This window comes from Galleria mellonella, unplaced genomic scaffold (genome assembly GCF_026898425.1).
Source record: "Galleria mellonella isolate WM207_F2 unplaced genomic scaffold, CSIRO_AGI_GalMel_v1 utg38, whole genome shotgun sequence".
NCBI classification, from domain to species: domain Eukaryota; kingdom Metazoa; phylum Arthropoda; class Insecta; order Lepidoptera; family Pyralidae; genus Galleria; species Galleria mellonella.
In genome coordinates, this window is record NW_026442090.1 from 878488 (window position 1) to 899765 (window position 21278).

Sequence of the window (21278 nt, forward strand, 5' to 3'; positions counted from 1 at the left end):
TGCCTGAAGATACCTCGTTTAGAGGTGAAACATTTATTCTTAAACGTGCTTGGACGAAATGGTAGTCAAAGATTGATGGCAAATATGGAACTTCTAGTAATATAAATAGTAATCAATCTTCGAGTGTTTTTCTTTAATGGATGATTATGGAATGGCTATCTTACTCGCGCTAACGGCATACGCTGGTGGTGTACCAGTAAGGGATGACAAGTGAGAATGAAATGGCTGGTCAATTAGCCCATCGTGATGAATACACCTGGAATTCAACACGATGGTTTCCAGGGAGAACCACGTGGAGGTCGAACGGACCAGGTATATTGACAATGGGACTAGTAGTCCGTATTACTAACAATCCTTTCCGGGGGGAAGGGGATTGTTAGTAATGGAGACTGAGAATCCCATTGCTAGCAATATAGCCAACCAGGTCGATCTCCTCGCGGTTCTCACTGAAAACTATCATGGTTAATTTCTAATGAATTCATCATGATGGGCTATCTGGTCTGTTTTCATTCTCATCTATCACACATATCATATTTCTCACATATCACCCTTCACTGGTGCTCCGCCAGCGTATCCCGTTAGCGCAGGCAGGGTTACCATACTATTTTCACCCAACAAAAAAAAATCCTTTCCCTCAATCTTCTTTTGTTAGCAGTCGCACACATACTAATGGTAGCGGAATTAATTAAAATAATTGTAATCAAATTACGTAATATCTTGTCGACTATCGTGTGCGCTTTGACACACACTGACATTACCTCTACCAGTATGATGTTGACTACGAAAAAAGGTCATCACCTATATCGATGTGGTTCATACTGGTCCGATATCTATATACTCATTGAGTTCCTCTGAAATTTGATTGCTGTAAAAAAGGTGATAAGGTATTTTAATAATATATGAATATGATTTTTATCTTTATTTTTAACGGGTGTAAATGGAATGGTAACCCCATTTTGCTATCAGTATAAGATGGCGAGGCACTAGTGAGAGATGATGGATGAGAATGAAAGCAGGTTATAGCCCATCGTGATGCATTCTACAAGAATTAATCACAATAGTTTTCAAGGTAATTACGTGGAGGTTGACCCGGTAGTATATTACTAAAAATTGAGCTGTTGGGACTTTATTACTGACAGTCCATTCCCTCCTATATGATATGTGTTTTTTTTATGGTTTGCTGTACATTATTTAAGGCATCCCGTCCTCGCTATTGGATACGGGTGACGGAATGCCTGTACACGAGGGTACTTGGTGGGCGCAATTTAGACGCAATATTTGAGGAGTTATTTTTTTTTTTTTTTTTTTTTTTATATAGAACTTAGAATGGCAAACAAGCTGACGGCCCACCTGATGGAAAGTGGTAACCGTCGCCTATAGACATGAGCAGTACCATGGACATAACAGAGTATACTGTTTCGCCCATGATACCCCCATGCGTTGCCATTCCTGAGGACTCAGGTGTTATTCCTCTGTACCCAGTAAATTCACGCCAGAGTATTAGAAAGATAAATGAATGGCCGGATACTGCAACAAATGAGTATGTGGTCAGCCTCCGAACTGACGATCTCTGCTGTCCACCGGTCCCCAATATGTGTTACCCACCTCTAGGAGGGGGGGGGGAGGGGATTGTTAGTAATGCAGACTATCAGTCTTATTGCTAGCAATATACCCTGTCAGGTCGATCTCCACGTGGTACCCCCTGGAAACCATCGTGCTAAATTAAAGGTGTATTCATTACGATGGGCTAAATGACCTGCATTTTCATCCTCATTTATCATCTTTCACTGGTGCCCCGCCAGCGTATTCCGTTAATATAGATGGGGGTACCGTTCCATTATCATCCGTTAAACCCTAGGAAGAAGCTACTTTTTATCCCGATTTCGCAGACGAAACCGCAGGTAAAAATTAGCTTATTAGTCGTCGATTGTTGTCATAGGCCTCAACTCCAGTATTAGAAGTAATACATACGTACGTATACTCGCGCGTCTCTTTACAAAAGCATATTACGACGTAATTTTGGTGTAAAAAGGCAATGTTCATTTGTCATGAAAATCCCTGAGGTAACGAGCCAATAAAGATAATTAACAGCAAACAACGCTATTGCTCATACCATAAGCATAGGTATTCACACTTCACACTGTTACCAACTTTTATAAAAACCGTAATTTTTATGCGGCTATGTTCCATTATTAGTTTCGTTCAGCTCTCTCTAAGTTTTTGTGGTTTGTCAACAGTCTTTGTAGGTTTTATTATTTAAAGTTCACAAAAGCAAAAAATGTCTTTCGAAGGAAAAGCTTCGTTCCTCATTTGGTGATGGAGGTTTTTTTTATTGGATGACAATGATAATACCTCCCGCGTTAACGGCATACGTGGTGATGGAGTTAGAACAGGTACAAGTGCAATGTGCGACTAATATTTATCCAGTGGTTAGTCTGGAGCCTAAAATATTGAAATAACTCGACTAAGGAACAAAAATATAAATGGAGTGGATAATTTTAAGAATTTGTTCGACAAATGAAAACGCCAATCGTCACAAAATTGGCGTAAGACCAACACGGAATAAATTTTATTGATTGCCAAATACTAATAAAAATCGGTTTAGAATTGGCGATGACATACCTGTTATAGGAAAAAAAGGTCGAAATGTGACTATTCTTTTTGAAGTCGCCTAAAATGCAGTCCTATTGGGAACTACCTTCTTTTTGAAGTCAATTGAATAAATAAAAGAAATGGCCAATAAACTTGTGTAGGATTTTATTTATTTATTTATATGCTTTTGTAGATTCACTTACAGTATAGATATTACGTTATGACAAAAATGTACACGGGCGGACTTATCCCTTAAAGGGATTTCTTTCAGTGGACCTTATTATTTTATGTAGATCTTTGTTGCTTTTCTTTTCACGAATTTATGTAGAGTTAATTATGTATATTTTCGGTCGATCGTCAACTACAGTTCGCTGTTTTTGCAATGCGACCTTGAATCACAGTTACTCGGTCGTATACGTGATTATTACAAGTAAACAAGATAGAGGAGACAATCTGGAATTAGTTTTTAATTGAATTATCTGTAAATGGTTACCATAGGTTACATATAAACTATTATTATAAAGAGCAATTTTTTTTGTTATTTGACTTTAAAAAGAAAGAGGTTTGGTTGGTTGGTTGGGTTGGTTGGGTTGGTTGGGTTGTATTTTTTTTCACGTTTATTACTTCATATCTCCGTCAGTTATAAACTGATTTGGAAAATTCTTTTTTTTTATCTGAAAAGATATAATTTTATTATAATCGTTTAGTTAGGTTTATTCAAAATTGACGTAGACTTTTTCAATAGATTAACAAGTATAATCAAGTTTATAACATTTGCTTCAATTTGCAGAAGGTTGTAACTTGACGCGTGTTACAATGCACTAACAAAGATGATATCCAATCCTCTTACCTAGTTAAAAGAGTGAATAATTTTCAACGTTTATGTAGAGTTCATATCAAGTACACCTAAACGTCGCTCTGTTTGTACAGAGCCTATTCCCAAGACATTTCGTACATACCGGATAAACATAGTTGTTCGTGAAACTTCGGAAAATGTACACGTAAATTTTTTTGTAGCCGTCTATTATATTAATCGGACATCGTCGCTTTCTTTTTGACATCAATAATTTCGCGTCTGTGATGAGAAAAATTAAGTGCGTTGATTTTTACGCTTGCAATATCTCAAATACCGTCAAGTCCTATGAATCACTATGTGAAACAGTAGACTAATCAAGGTCAGTGACTATACTCGGCATTTTTAGTTCGCCACCGTTCTTGTCATTGTAACTTCTATAATGATAGCAAGATGGTGTATTGATGTGATGTTTTACATTATGTCTGACTTGGCATTGTTGAGAATGAACAAGTCGAGCGCTGCGCACAGGAGACGTAAAGTATGCATGTGTCATTATTTGTTTAGGATAAAAACGTAGGTTCTGCGTCTGCAGGTATTAAGTATTTATGTTTATATTTCAATTCGAACAGTCGTTTATTTAAAATTACTTGTATCGACCAAATTAATACGTGTTACTTAAAATTTTTAAATTGATTTTAAATTTTAACTTGAAATTATGTTGCTTATTAAATACATACCTGTTTATTTTGTTCCTCAAACCTTCCATTTCAATCGGTCACTTCTCTCATAAAGGAAAATAGAAAAACAGCCAAATGTGCGTATAATTTTCCTGGAAGAGTTACCTCATTGTGAACACAAAAATGACTTAGGAGAGATAAAAGTATATAAAAAAATATTTATTTCCGTTACTTTATTATTCGATTTTTATTTCGTATTATATGAGAGATCTGACTGACTTAGTATTCCTGTTATGTCAGAAGGAGAAGGAGGAGCAGGAGAAGATACCCGACCTGCAGGCGATGTCGGTGCTGAGTATGTACCAGGACAATATGTCGCAGGACATGAACACCGACCGGTGAGTGCTGTGGTCATGTTAGTTCATTTGTACTAGCAGCTTGGTGGGCCATTCCTGATACCAACCGTAACAAATGAATTCCCGCCAATTTTTAAATTACGTTTGCTTTTTTTTTTCTAGAACACATAACATGACCATTATAAGGCACCGCTATGTATTCTGCTTTAATTATACTCGTAATAGTGCAGTATATCGTTGTATCACTTATGAAGAAAAGCAATTAGTGGGGGACATCTATGCGTAATCTTCATTCCAATTACCTAATTCGATTAAATTGAATTACTGACACATCGCAATTAAGCTTCATATCAACTGTAATTTTGTTACATGCCAGTTTTATTGCACCACACGAGCAAGTGTTTTATTCTTTTTCTATTATTTTATATACATTCTGTTACATTTCAATGTAGGTATATTTCCCTAATGCATGCTTATCTCTATAACGATGTTGCTTTTGTGAACGCTGCCCTTGTAATGCTCTGATATGGAGGAAGGCTATCCATCATCTTCCGTATTCGGGGGCATTAGAATTACATTAACTATTCGATGTAGTATTATACAACTGCAAATCTGTGCTGACACTACGTAAAAATAATAAAAAGTGCTTCACTTCTTTAAAGCTGTAACTACTGATTGCTTCGCTTTCATAGTGTTTTTAAAAATATATGAATAATGCCTATTGGAAATGCCCTCAGTGTTAACATCGTAAAAATAATTGTAGAGCCGTTGAAATGCTTTAATTCTTTAGTTTATTTATTACTCTTTTATTCGCCATGTAAAAGTATAGTCATTATTTTACGTGATCGCTTTAGAACTTCGCTTTAGGACATTGCGTCGAATGTGCTTCATTCAAGCTGCTAGGGCAAATTGATAACAATGTGTTTGTCATTGTGATTTTATCTATTTTATGTACTCGTTGACCCTTGTGTTTACTGTTTCATATATTATAATTGTTGTGTTCGCTTTATGTTGTTTTACCTGTATAGAATTTAGATAGATAGTTTGATAGATACTCTTTATTGCTTCCTCCAAAAGATTACAATAGTAAACTTATTATAAATATAAATAATTACAAGAAATAATCACAATGAGAAAACAATGGGCGACCTTATCGCTAAGAGCGATCTCTTTCAGGCAACCTTTGGATGGAGAGGAGTAATTATAAACAGTTTGGTGGGAGGCACGATGAAAAATTTTGTTAGTTCTAAATATGGGAGATGTGATAGATATAATTTAATATAATACAGTCTCCCGTAAACTAGACTAGACGTCTTCATGTACAACGATTTGGTTTATAAACTTTAGACTCTGCGGTCATTTTTATGGGTCGTCTTTGTTAATTTTAATTTTTTTTATACAACTTAGAATGGCAAACAAGCTGACGGCTCACCTGATGGAAAGTGGTAACCATCGCCTATAGACATAAGCAGTACCATGGACATAACAGAGTATACTGTTTCGCCCATGATACCCCCCATGTGTTGCCATTCCTGAGGACTCAGGTGTTATTCCTCTGTACCCTGTAAATTCACCCCATATCCCCCCTTCAAACCGAAATACAGCCATGCAAACACAACTGCTTCACGGTTGAAACACGAATGGAACAGAGATACCCAAGCAATAGATTTTTGTACAAAGTCTCCTTCTGGTAATATAAAATATATATTCATACGATTAATATAAAACTTATAGTTCTTTTTAAGGTCAATGTAATTATGTATTCGGCACAATGTATTCCAAATACGAAGTACCATTAAGATTTTATTATACAAATTTCTATTTTATGACCTTAAAATAAGGGTAATTTATGTACATTAATTAACATATTTACTAGAGGAAGACTTTGTACAAAAGTCGATTGCTTGGGTACCTCTGTCCCATTCGTGTTCCTACCGTCAAGCAGTTGTGTTTGCATGGCTGTGTTTCGGTTTGAAGGGTGGGATATGGCGTGAATTTACTGGGTACAGAGGAATAATACCTGAATCCTCAGGAATGGCAACGCATGGGGGGTATCACGGGCAAAACAGTATACTCTGTTATGTCCATGGTACTACTCATGTCTATAGGCGACGGATACCACTTTCCATCAGGTGGGCCGTCAGCTCGTTTGCCATTCTAAGTTGTATAAAAAAAAAATTAATAGTGTCTACTATATTCGGTGTTTGACAGGACGTTCAAATTGAATCGTATCAGCAGTAGGACATGATAAACTTCGTATCTCGACAGGCAATTTGGCCAATTGTAACAATTTATATCGGTTCCTTTTGTAACAAATAAGTTTATTAGATAGCTAGCTACACATCGATGAGTCTTTAGAATTTTTTTTTTAATACCTCTAAATGAACGATATCGAATCATAGACGATGCATTAATTTAGCTATTCTATTTAAATAAATAACTATATTGATCAAAGAAAATATGGTAGGTACAATAGATGGACCTAACGCTAGTAGTATTCTCTGCCAGTCAACCTATCAGCAAACGAAAACTATCCCCTGGGGGTCTACCATGAAATGAAATTGAAATTCCGAATTTTCGGGCTCAATTTCGTGTTTTTGTTAGTACCAAAATCGGCCCTATAAATGGAGCCTAACATTTCATTTGTCATAAGTCCTACCATAAAAGTAAAAAGGAACGATACTTTAGCATTTTTAACATTTTTAATCGGTATGTATCAAGTAATTTTAACATCAAATTTTTGTTTCGTTCGAATCCGAAATTTCGGAAAACAAATTAATATAAAAATATATTCGAAATTTCGGAAAACATTTCATGGTAGGTTCATTTCAAGCTTGATTTTGAAAGAGTTCAATTTTAGTAAATTGTAAACTTGTTTAAGGAACAAATAAAATTATTATTATTACTTAATTAATTTATTAAAAAAAATCTATTATGTTGTTACTGGTGTTACTAGTGGGAGTAGAGATAATAAAATAAATAATAAAATAAGTGCTTTCAGTACTAAAATTTACTTTACTTATTTACTTACATATTTATATTTGGCATTTGGTCATTTTTTAGTTTTTGTATGATATATTTTTATATTAATTTAGTGCAATCTTGTATTTGTTAATAAAGGATTATTATTATTATATTTTAAGTTTATATATTTTTTATATGTATGTTTAATGACCTATTTGCTAATTCGAAGTTGACTTTCTTTACTTTTTTTTTATAATACATAATTAGGGTTTAATTCCCAAAGAACGTTGATGTCATGTAGGCGGCCGATCGTAAAACTAAGCCAAATTTTTTCTGTAATATGGGTAAAATACATATTACGCTGACCCCATATAATAATTGGGATAAGGATAGGAAGAAGAAGAATTTGGGTTTATTCTCGTATTAATGGTGATTTTGTCATAATTGTTATATATATATTTATTTTAATTATTTGTGTTGGCTCGATTTTTTTGCTCGCCACATTAGTACCACTAATTAATTAAATATTAATATTGCATGTTAAGAATGTGTTTTCGTTTATCGGTTTGAATATTTTTGCATCATACTACATTGTGGAAATTAATATTGGTGTAAAAGAAGTAATGTTGTGAAGTGAATAATTATTTAACCCAAGCGCCATATGTACCTATACGCTAGGGAATACAATAATTTCATATGAAGGTGATGGACAGCTGATACAAATATTCATTAAAATGGGATTAAATACTGGTCTCCTTGTTTTGTATGCATGTACGGTATATACAAGACAAAATCAAGTGTATTAGTGGTATTTAAAATTAAGCTGTCATCCGTTCTTTCTTTGCCTATCGTCATAGTCGTCCGATATTAATGCTTTTAGAAAAAAAAAAATCAAATTTTCATTCCATATTCTATCACTTAAAATTTAAAACGAATGAAATGTTAAATTTCATATTCCATATTCAAATAGTAGGTATCTACCACGCGTCACAATTTTATAATAACAAGTTCGCAATTACAAGGTCAGTTGTGCAGAATTGCCATTGACCTGGCGCTGGTGTGCTTCCTGTTACGTAATTTTATTCCTAATGCATCCTTTAGTTTTAATTCTGTGATATTATGGATAGAGTTTTAATTTTAAATACCTTATTATATATTAATGTGTAACAGGATTTGTTCACACCGTACACTGTGTTAGTTCAATATAAAACTGCAAATTACGTTAATAGCATATAGAGTAGAAGTAAAAAAACCATTGTTGCACCGACACGGTTAGATTTGTTCAAACAATTGGCACACTTACAAGCGCATTGTCCCCAAGCAAAGAATAATTTCAGGGACAACGGTAGCGAAGCATCAACGAGGCCGGCGGAGGAATGCTCATTCGACCCGGCGGCCACTCTGCCAGATGTAGCTACCAATGGCAATGGCAAACCGAAAGCCAACCATTGCTCGTGAGTAGTTAGTTATGTGGGCATACATTTGATTGTATATTTGGCCAAACTTTTTCGACAAACATGGAGTTAGTTATGTGGAAAACGGCCATAATATATGGATATGCCAGGGAATATGGGTGTTTTCTACATAATCAACATCAATTTGCAATTGTCTTGTAATCAATGTAATCGATATTTCAGATTTGTATGTATTTTTTTTATACAGGGTGTAACGGACGAACAATCTTAAATCAAGCAAATGTGTTAGGAAACTAAATAATTTGCTCCAAGAAACAGGGCAAAATATGTATATGTTTTTTAATGGATGAAAGTGGCATGGTAAACTCGCCTGCGCTATCCGTATTCACTGGTGCGGTACCCGTGAGAGGTGATAGGTGAGGATGAAAAGGTAGGTCTGTTAGCCCATCGTGACAAATTCAACGTTAATTAGTCACGATAGTTTCCAGGGGGAACCGCGTGGAGGTCGACCTGATAGGGTGTATTGATAGCAATGGTTACTTACCTCCCAATTACTAACAATCCCTCCCCCCAAATATGAATATATAAACATTCGTATTATATCCCGTAAATTGTGCAGCCCTCCCTTAAATACAATACAAAAGATTTAATAGATAGAATCGTTATCGCTAGCGAGTCCATGAAATAGAATGAGACAGCGCTATGCGAAAACTTATATATGACAACTTAATAATGCAAGTAGGTACTTGCATTATTAAGTTATGCTTTCACATGCACCTTATACGCATACAATTTTGGTAACAATAAATTAGTGTACGAGCGGCGTTTAATCAGGGCGGTTTTATTTATTAAAATCTCTAACAGAATAATCAGAGAGTAATATCACGAAATTTACCCTTAAAATTTTTTGGTCCTTCGAACCGGATGCAACAAAATAAATTATTGTGATGACAAGACCTACAAGACAAAATTCCTGATATAAGATAAATATTTTCATATTTCGATCCAGGTATCTTAGGGAAAATTGTTCAGGGCTACTAATACTACCGCTGGATTTTAGTTTGTCCGTTACACTAAAATAGAAAAATATATATAATAAAATTTGTTTAAGAAGTAATACTAAACATAAAAAGTATAATGTATCTAATTTTCGCAAACTATTATAATCGTTTAGTACATTGATTTGTAAGTTGGGTCTAATATACAACAGTTATAGACGTTTGGCAAACGTTCAAAGGAACAACCTCTGAATGTTTGACGACTCCTTACTCATATTCATTGTGAATGTCCTTTTATATATATATATGTATATAAAATTATTCATTATTTATATACTTGTGCTGTCCTTCAAAATATATGTATCCAGGTAACTGTATTTCTTGTCAGTGAAACATTTTCATCTGGAGAATTATTTGGTGTTTGTGATGATAAATTTGCATTTGGCACGTTACTAATACCTTAACGACATTAATAAAGTTTCAATAATCATAGCACTAATTTTATTCTATTCTTTAGTCTTAATTTTTATTTCTTATTTAAAAAAAGAATTGGTTACTTTTATTATAACTTGTCAACTTCGTGTGGGGCTTGCGGGGTGTTTGACGTACCGGGAGACGGTATATTCTGTTTCAATAGATTGAATGAAAATGTAAACAAACTAGTAATTGGCCGGAACATAAAACGATCTACAGATGTCCAATATTGCTTCAAATAAAAAGTAGTTTAAATTAAATAATTTGGAGAGTGTTTCAGTGATAAATTCGGTGACATAACTTGGTGATATTTTCATTTAGATCTGTTGAAATACACTAGCTTGCAGACCTTATATTTTGTTACCCACGTGAAGTGCCCCACACGATGTTGTCGGGCTATAATATTAAAAATTATTTCGCCGTCTAGTCAGTCAAACTTCTATATGCATTTATGTACTCATTTCTATTTTCATTGCACTTCATTATAATAATGAGTCGATACGAAATTATTTCAAATATGTCTCTTTGTACAGGATAATAATGGGCGGTGTCCTCAACAACCCATCGTTGACTTTCAACGATGGTGTTCGTACCATAGATTATGTGTTGGTATGGGAGGCGGGTAAAGTCGACGCAACCACACCGCAAGCTATCGAGCAGAGGAGGATTTTCGAAGAGAACTTGGAAAATGAGGGTTTGCAACTGGAGAGGGAAGCACCGAAGGAGTTACACGGGTTAAATTTTACAAAGGTAAGTCTTATTTGTTACTTGCAATTTTACCACGTCATTCGGGTTTGGGGATCGAGTCCCAGCCTAAACCTATAGATATTCAAATTCATGTTGGAATATAATAATTAGAGGAATGGATAATTTGAAGAGAAGGATAGAGGGTATGCTGTATTTACATCACATATCTTCATCATCATCATCATATCAGCCGTTAACGGTCCACTGCTGAACATAAGCCTTCTCTATAAGGGAAGTTTTAGTAGTTGGCTTGGCAGGCGAGTTGGCAACCAGTAGTTGCCACGCTTGGCAAGCGGGTTAGCAACCGCAGCTAAACTTTTAGAGATATTTCAAGAGGGACGCTGCTGTCCATCTTTCGCCCTCCCTTAGTCGCCATTTACGACATCCGCGGAAAAGGAAGGGGTGGCCTATTGCCAATGCTCAGATCACACGGAGTTACACCACACATATGTTTTGAGAATTATGACAGTAATGTCGATTCCGATTTGATATCGCAGCGAAATCTTTATTTTTTTTTATGGATGAAAATGGAATGGTAACCTGCGGGGGAGAATGGGATTGTTAGTAATGAGACTGAGAATCCCATTGCTACTAATATACCCAACCAGGTCGATCTCCTCGCGGTTCTCCCTGGAAACTATCATGGTTATTTCCTGATGAATTCATCATGAGGGGCTAACTGGCTTGAGTTTTTTTGTGTGGGTGAAAATGGAATGGTAACCCATAAATAATGCTTGCAGAGCACCAGTGAAGGGTAATAGATGAGAATGAAAACAGGCCAGTTAGCCTGTAGTTGTTTGGACGAAATAAGTAACAACCAACTTGATTATATTATTGATTTTCATATAATGAGAGAATGACAGCAGAAATGAATGTGAGAAGTAAACGTCGCTGTCATGTCTGTACGGCCAGTCCGAAAGATAGAAAGAGGTGAAATATCTATGTACAATTAAATTAACCTACTTGATGGAAAAGAAAGTAATGATGTTGACAAGTGGCTATGAGATGAATATTTACAATATTTATTTACAGACGCCTCAAGCCCAACATGATAAATTCATCGGGAATTAACCATGATAGTTTCCAGGGGGAACCGCGAGGAGGTCGACCTGGTTGGGTATATTGCTAGCAATGGGATTCACAGTCTCCATTACTAACAATCCCTTTCTCCCCGCGAAATCTTTATTGTAAGGCCTTAATGAATTATTTTTTTAATATATTTAATCGTAAGTCAAAATTATTATTATTTTAGTTTATGATGGACTGGTTAAGGCGTTATGAGGTAAAAAACAAATAAAAAAAATTAGTAAGGTAAGGATGTCAAGTGTGTCATTATTAAATATATTTTTCCTTTTTTCAGATCCATGCACCGTACTCAGTTTTAAGAGACTATAGTGAGATATTAAAACTTAGGATGCCAATGAAGGTACGTGTAATAAGATAATACTGTTTTATTAATATAGAAATTAATATCACTCTTTTGATCCCTTCTCTTTTTGTTGAACGCGATTAGATAGAGACGGCACGTGTTTTCTGTTAGAACACTTGTCTTATAAGGTGAATCGCTTACTAAATGTATATAATGTGTAACGTACTATATATATCGTAGTGGTGATACAGTTCCTCCTTCTGTTCCCGTACAATTCCAAAGCTTAGCTTTTAATTAAATGTAAAGTCGGTTTGGAAGTCTATAACAATTCGTAATTCAACGATAGTGTTTATATGAAACTCAAAAATTTTTACCAAGGAATAGAAATAGATAAAGAATTCTGTATACGTGCGGAAATTGCAATGACAGTTAGTATGTTTTCAATTGACTTCAAAAAGAAGGAAGTACTGAATTCGGTTGTATTTTTTTTTATGTGTGTTACCTCGTAAACGGTCAGTTGTAAACTTTTTAAAAATGGTTTGTTTAGAAAATTATTTTTTAACTGAATGGATATACTAGATAGATTGGTCCCATAGAAATTTTGTCAAAATCGGTTGAGTATTTTTTTTTAGATCAAAACAACTGGTTTTGCTAGCAACTAAAGTCAAAAACTTTTTTATATAAAAGGATAAACGTACAGATTCGTTTCATAGAAATATTATGAATATCGGTTCGGTGGTTTAATTTTTAGATAAAAATGTTTTGATATAATTAGGATCAGTTTTCTTCAATTTCAATCTTTAATTATTTTTTTATACGATATACTTGTATAATTATGTGTACAGTGAACGCTCTATATAAGCAACTCAATTGAACTAATTTCAATGAAAAAAAATCTTATTGGAAAAGTTGCTTATAGGAAAAAAGGAGTATAAAATATTTTTACTTATTTCTTTTATATAATATTTATATTTATAAAATATAAAGTATGTTGCTTATATAGAGCGTTACTTATATATATATATATATATATATATATATATATATATATATATATTTTGACGGAGTCTAAGTAGGCTAAGGTAATTGACACTCAAACTCAAAATATATACGTTTGCGATGTCTATTTAAATATACATCTATAGGCTCGGCAATATATATATATATATATATATATATAGAATACGAAATAGTGTGCCGATCTCATGTCCCTAAATACGTCGAGCAAGGGGCTTGTGGCCTCAACATTTTTACAAATACATACATAGTTTATTCTGTGTTTTTCAATAATTGTTCTATTGTTATTCGTTAGTAAATAGAATAAATGTTTGATAAATGTCAATGGAAGCAATGTATCTACATATGTAGTCATCGTATTGTGAAAGTGTATTTATTTATTTATACTTTTCTACATATTAAAACTTATTTATTTATTCATTAAAAATAATTATAACATTATAACAGCAAAAGCCAAATCAATGTTATAAATCTAGTGTGCTAACATACAAAGTTATAATAAATGTATTTAACCCGACTCTGGATATTTCTTAGACGCTTCCAATATCTTTGGCAGGCTACTACTAAATATATCAATGATGTTTATAATATTATTTAATAACCGTACTGCGTGAGTTAAGGGAGCGCGCTGAAGTAGGTTAGTTCTTACTGGCGGGACATTAAACGTAACCGTGTCAACAGGGTGGAATTAATGCCTGATGGCATTCTCTACCAGTCGACTGGGCCTCTAGACAAGTGGCCAGCGAATTCGTCATTGGAATTAACATCGCTAGCGAGTCCGTGAGACAGAATGAGATAGCAACGCTGGATGACTCATTCCAACTTACGGACTCGCTAGCGATGTCGATTCCATCGACGAATTCGCTTGCCGCTTGTCTAGAGGCCCTGTTTCGCTAAACAGAGAGAGAGTAAATGGCGGTGCATTGATTTAACAAAATCAATTGTATGTGTGTGAGCTTTTGACACTTGTCCTATGAGGGTTATCATTTCGTAAAATACATAAATAAAATTACTTTTAAATGTCGTAGTTTTATATATATTTTTTTAAACCCTTAATGTACCAATATCTATAGATATGTGATATATGTATTTATAATAAATATTTCTTGCGATATTTTCACAATACGTTGACGATATAATAATCTTGCAATGTGCAGCTATAATGAGTTGAACTTTGGCCTGTGTGTTGGAAATTATTGATCGTAACCATTGTCGATGTTCAGACGTATTCCTTGCCAAGAATTGCAACGCGCCTCCTCGCCATTTGTTCGCCAATTTGTGTTTTTATTTTCCCCTTTAATATTACAGACATTATATCTACTTTAAAAGACTATAAAAAATGATGACTTCCGTGGCCCATCTTTAGGCACACTGTTTTGTGTAATGAGGTCCTTGATTCGATTTTTGCCTGGGCCGATTTAAGGGTGGGATATAGCGTGAATTTACTGGGTACAGAGGAATAACACCTGAGTCCTCAGGAATGGCAACGCATGAGGGGTATCATGGGCGAAACAATATACTCTGTTATGTCCATGGTACTGCTCATGTCTATAGGCGACGGTTACCACTATCCATCAGGTGGGCCGTCAGCTTGTTTGCCATTCTATGTTGTATAAAAAAAAGCTGATAAATAGGGCGTTCATTTTAAAATTTTAGTGATGTTAGTGTAGTACTTTTACACACGCCAAAATGCCAGCCAAAATGTGTTGAACAGTTTAAAAGATATACAAACAAATATTGCATCCGTGCGAAGACGGGTCCAGTCGCTAGTTCATTTATAATACGACGAATTAGAAACATAAACTTATTGTTTACTTAGTTACTTGACGACCTCGGTGGTGTAGCGGTTTAACACACTACCTTGCCTTCCTGTTGTTGCGGCTTCGACCCCAATACAATACGCATTTGTATTTATTAGTATGTTTGTTTGTTTTGGTCTAGTGATTTTCTATATATCATATACTGTTTTAGATATTTTTTTACTCATAAGATTGATAACGGGTACATATATATTTACAAAAGAAGTATTTCTATCAAATACCGAGTACTCATAGTGTGGGCGAAAGGACTGTATGCTGGTATGGAAACACGGTGTTATAGAAAAATATAATATAATTATATAAAATATATACAAAGAAAACCAACGGAGTAAAAAAGCGAACAAAAAACAAAACCTAAACTGACACAGACTTCAAATTATAAATAAAACATCTTTTTAATAAAATTAAAAAAGAAACTAAAATGATTTAGATGAATTAGATGGCGCACCTTACCTAAACCTTGATTAAAATGTGTAGTGAATATTTTTTTTTTTGCTCTGTGATAGACTGTTCTACATCTATCAATCATAATGGTCGTTAAATAACAATTTAATATATACTGTTGCTGTTGTATTCCTAAATGTAGTAATTAAAAACATATATTTTTTTATGCACTGGTTACTTTCCTACCTTTCGATTTTTAAATAACGGCTTGTATATATAAAATAATAATAACAGGTTAATTTGCCACGTTATCTCTTTAAAAGATATAATTTTGAATAATAATAATAATAAAAAGTACTCCGTACGCATACCGAAGAAGATTTACCAGAGGGAGACTTTTGTACAAAGTCGATTGCTTGGGTACCTCTATCTCATTCGTGTTTCTACCGTGAAGCAGTTGTGTTTGCATGGCTGTGTTTCGGTTTGAAGGGTGGGATATGGCGTGAATTTACTGGGTACAGAGGAATAACAATATGTATGTTTCATGGGCGAAACAGTATACTCTGTTATGTCCATGGTACTGCTCTTGTCTATAGGCGACGGTTACCACTTTCCATCAGGTGGGCCGTCAGCTTGTTTGCCATTCTAAGTTGTATAAAAAAAAAAAAAAAATTCGGATGAAGTTGAAATAAATGTCGGAAACGATAGACACAGTAAGTTTGTAAAACTCCTGTGCATGTATATAGAGACCGTTAAAAAAATATTTCAAAAGAACAGTAGGTCGTAGTTATTAGTAAGAAGGGCCTCGTTAGGTGGAAATCATCAATATTGAGCACAAACTAATTAATGGAATAAACTGCACCGCTTGTGTCTAATTGCTCCCATATTCCGTAATCAGTTCTTAATTATTGTAGCAAATCCTTGACATGTGTTATTAGAAAATATTTAGGCGTACCGCAAACTCTGACACTTTTTGTCGCGTCACGAGACGTTATTTTGGATTATTGTTGTTGTGATGTGGCAACAGTTATATTCGCCCGTTATTTCGTCTGAAAGACTAAAGTAGTGAATTTACGAGTATTGTTTTATTGATTTTTTTTAATGTCACACATCTGCCTCTTTAGTTTTTTTTAATGTCTATTAATTTTATATAACAAAATTATCTGTAAAACATTAAAATAAAAGAGGAAAATTTATGAAATAAATAAAGAATCAGCATTTTTTTTATATACATATATAATACACTTATAAAGTATCTTTTTTTATCATTCGTTTCAACCGTGAAGCAGTTGTGTTTGCATGACTGTGTTTCGGTTTGAAGAATGGGATATGACAGTGAATTTACAGGATACAGAGAAATAACACCTGAGTCCTCAGGAATGGCAACGCAAAAATGGGTATCATGGGCGAAACAGTATACTTTGTTGTCTATTGTACTGCTCATGTCTATAGGCGACGGTTACCACTTTCCATCAGGTGGGCCGTCAGCTTGTTTACCATTCTAAGTTGCAAAAAAAATTTAATCACATAGATATTATAATAATGGCATATGCATACACAGTTTAATAGATATCTCTCACTCAAGATGTTACCGGTTGCTTATACCAACGAGTACACTGATGTATCTACGTTTGCGCAAACCTTAAAATCATTGCTTAGAGGTGAATGTTTATTTCAAATGGAATTCTAGTATGTATGTATATCGATAATTACTAGTACAGCATTCGAGTATTCTGACACTTCCCTGTGGTTGACTGGGAGAGAATGCTTTGAGCATTAAGACAGTCATCTACAAATACATATATTTATAATAATAATATAATTTATTTTCAAAAAAAATTAATGAATAAATAAATGTGGTACCAGTAATCCTTACTAATATTACATTACAAATGTGAAAGGGTGTTTGTTTAACTCTTGGCACTTTAACGGCTTAATGAATCACTATAAATTTGGTATACGGGTATTATATGGGATGCAGAAAGACATAAGCAATTTTCTATCCGCGGGCAAAAGGTGGCCTTAAATTTAATTTTAATAAGTTATATTACTCCTATCTTATATCCTTCACTTAATTTACTGATTCTATAGCGCATCGAGTGACACAATGTAATTTAGTTTGCATAGGCCTAAGTTCAGCTAATGTCTGTTGTGATTAGAATGTTCTAGATGTTCAATAATAAATCAGTGAAGCTTTACAGTCACTTTTATTAATATATTACACGATATTCATTATTTTGTAACTGCATTTATTATGTATTGACTATGTATTATGTATTAATAGATCGCTGTTGATCGCTATACAGGGTGAAACAGAAGTAGTGTCTTTTGAAGTATGTATTCTAATGATGAAATTATACATTTTTAATAAAGATGAGTCGAAAAACTACGAAAAAAATTGAGTCTTGCATACTAACACGGTACATTCGGTTATTCAGTTATCTAGTCAAGGAGACTCACAATTTATTGACGTTTTTGAATTTTTTGAATCAAAAATATTCTGTCCTAATATGTTTTATAGTATAGCTAGATTCTTAGCTTTACGTACCGTTATTTTGATTTCATCCTGTATAGTTTCTGAATTTCAAATTAGAAATCTTTGCATGGAGGGTAAAGGTAAGGAGAACTGTTTCTGTGTTTGAAAAAATGACCGTTAAAATGTGTTAATTTAGGATGGCGTTACAGTAGCAAGTGGGTATATGTTAAAGGGAGGCACACATGCACAAGGCAAGCAAAAGTTCCGCTTTTAGTAAAACACTTTTTAAAAGAAAAACCTAAAATACAAAAATAGTGATATGATTTGATATGTTAAATATTATTGTTACAGTTTTATTTACGTATTAAATTAATTTAATAGTAAAAAAGGAATTAAATATTTTAACTCGACGCACTTCACTCCATCAATAACTGCTAAATTAATTGTATACTCTCTCGCTACACTAGCGCCATTCTGGAGGGATTTGGAACGGTTATTTACAGCTTACAGCTGGACACTGTTCCTGTGCAACTGTTTTCCCATATGGGATAGTTTCCCTTACCTCTACCCCCCATAATCTATTGTCTATGTAAAGTTTCGTTGATTAGTTTCGAATAACCTGTAGTTACGTGACGTGCGTACCACGAGGCACAGTAACATTGTCTTGTATACGTTCATAGGAATGCAGTAAAATAAGAAAAGGTGGGCGGACAAATGCCATACTGAATGCTGCCATGTATATGTCTAAGGTATGCCGATGTCGTGGTTGCTACGCATGGCCGCTTTACTAACAATATTGCGCTTACGGATTCACTAAACAGTTCCAGCGCTTATATGTTGTGGCCAACGAATTGGTTTTTGGTGGCGACATGTGTCAGATTATGGTCCGTGTAGTAATTGCCATTTGGGCCAGTATGATCGGTTTTAAATTAAGCTTTATGGCATCGTCTTAAGGTTTAATTAGATTGATCATGTTAAACACGAATCGTAAGTGTTGCACGCACCAAATAACGTCTCATATATATACTTTAATTAATTAATGTTTATCAAACTTGAACGCGTTTCGTTTCCATTAACATAAGTCTCGATTGATTTCTTATAATATCTGGGGGCCTACCATGAAATGAAATTCCGATGTTTCAGACTCAATTTCGTGTTTTCGTTCATACCTAAATCGGCCCAGTAAATGAAGCTTAACATTTTGTTCGTCATAAATCCTACTATAAGTCTAAAGGAATAATATTTTAATATTTTTAATGTTTTTAAACGATAAGTATTATGTAATTTAAATATCAAATTTGTGTTTCGTTCGGCTTCGAAATTTTGAAAAACATTTCATGGTAGGTCTTCTGTTCTTTAAAGGTTCTGGGAACGTAACTTGAGTCAGAAAATAATATCGTTATTCTTATATAAACACATTTCTTCTTCCCTTCTATTCTATAGAATGAGTGTTAATGTATTTTTTTGTGTTTTTTTGGTGTTCTACCTAGGAATAGTACATGTTAGTAAAAATATAAGATTAATAACTACTTATCGATCAGACAAATTATGAATGTTTTTGAGAGTTCTAAATAATACTTTTCCATCTATCCTGCTCTACATCCATCACATACTTTACCAGTGCATTATAGATGCGCCTTTCCACTTTGGGTTTGCTGGAAGAGAACTCTTTTAGAGTAAAGGTGGTTGGTCACTAAACAAAATTAGACAATACTAGATGTCGTTGGAATCGAGATTTGTGGTTTATATTGATTATTTTTAATTAAAGATAATTTGAAGTGAAATTTCTGAATCGGCAAGTGATTTTTATAAGTATAAATATCACGTGAATCGATACATATGATCATATGATGTGATACATAATCTTTTCTTGAATGAATAATTCATTAATTCACACAATTGCTATGTTTCTTGCAAGTGTATGTTTTTTTTACAAAATTGTACAATACAAGAGAATAAAGACAAAAATTATGATAAATTATTACTATATCTGTAAAAAAATAAATAAAACCACTCGCCAATTTATATATTTTGTGTTAAATTATCTTTAATTACGAAATAATAAAAAAAAGCACAAGTGACGATTCTAACGCCATCTAGTATTTCATGTCTATTTGTGTTTTATGATCAACCACCTTAAACTCGCCTTTGTACATTTGCTTACCTCTATCATATTTTATATGTATTTTTAGTGTGTACAATAAAATATAAATAAAAAAAAAATACAAGTATGGACATTTAATATTATGTAAATTTATAATAAAACTGACTCAATGAACAATGTGGTAAGTAGGTAATACAATGAATATGTGGATTATTGTTACAATTATGATTTAAAATAAATAAATTCGATTACATTAATAATGTTAACAATACCCATCAGATATTGTTAAATTCTAGACCGCTATGAGGTATTAATACAAAAAATATTGCTTCGAAATTTGAATTTTTAGCGTAAGTAGGCTGTAACTGCTTAATTATATTAGCTAAATACGATGCAGTACTTATTAAGGTCAAGCTTTCCTTATTAACTGTATAATTTTATTACAAGTGCTTTTATTATGAGATAAATTTATTTTTCTTAAACATGTTTGGAAATGTAAGCTTTATTTTGTCAATCTTCTTAGAGATAAATCAAAATTGCCGTACTGGCCAGATACATGCGGGCAGCGGCCGGCAAAAGTTGTAATCTGTCCTGTATTTTAAAAATGGAATGACCTTTTACTTCGAAACATGGCTACCAAGGAGGTAACTAATAAAAGGTTTTATTTAAATTTCAAACTGGCTTGCAAATAGAAAGCTGTTTATTGAAAAAAGGAACATTATGACGCGTAAAAATTATTATTGTTCGTTATTCGTCATTGAACTTAAAAAGTAAAATTGTGTTTTTGATTTCCGCGCATTGTTTGAGAAAAGTATTGTATAGTACTTTTATTAGTAGCCTTGGCCACAACTAGGCATTGATGTATGCATTGACTCACGTATGTGTGCCTCGGCTACGCCTCGGCCCACATTTGCACGTTCGTCCATCAATGCCTCAGTTGCTGGCCGCTGCAGTAATGTACTATTAAACTTATTTATTATAATCTCTGTTCATTTGTTTATAGAATATTAGTAAATTTCTATAGTTTTTGTAGGTATTCTATCCAGTTAAATTTTAAAGGAAAACAGTGATTACAAAATACAATTGAAA

The 21278-nt window shown here is 33.7% G+C and overlaps 1 protein-coding gene across 10 annotated transcripts in view; it reads left to right on the forward strand.

Moving 5' to 3' along the window:
* LOC113523070 (anoctamin-1-like) overlaps window positions 1-21278 on the forward strand; it is a 54467-nt gene that overhangs the window by 5698 nt on the left and 27491 nt on the right. For 2 of the 10 annotated variants that reach the window (XM_052897949.1, XM_052897955.1), the window contains exons 2-6: window positions 4366-4463; window positions 8723-8839; window positions 10806-11022; window positions 12380-12445; window positions 18766-18834. In XM_052897949.1, coding sequence (XP_052753909.1) covers window positions 4366-4463; window positions 8723-8839; window positions 10806-11022; window positions 12380-12445; window positions 18766-18834 — 567 coding nt within the window. The other 8 variants (XM_052897958.1, XM_052897954.1, XM_052897959.1 and 5 more) reach the window with 8 other exon arrangements.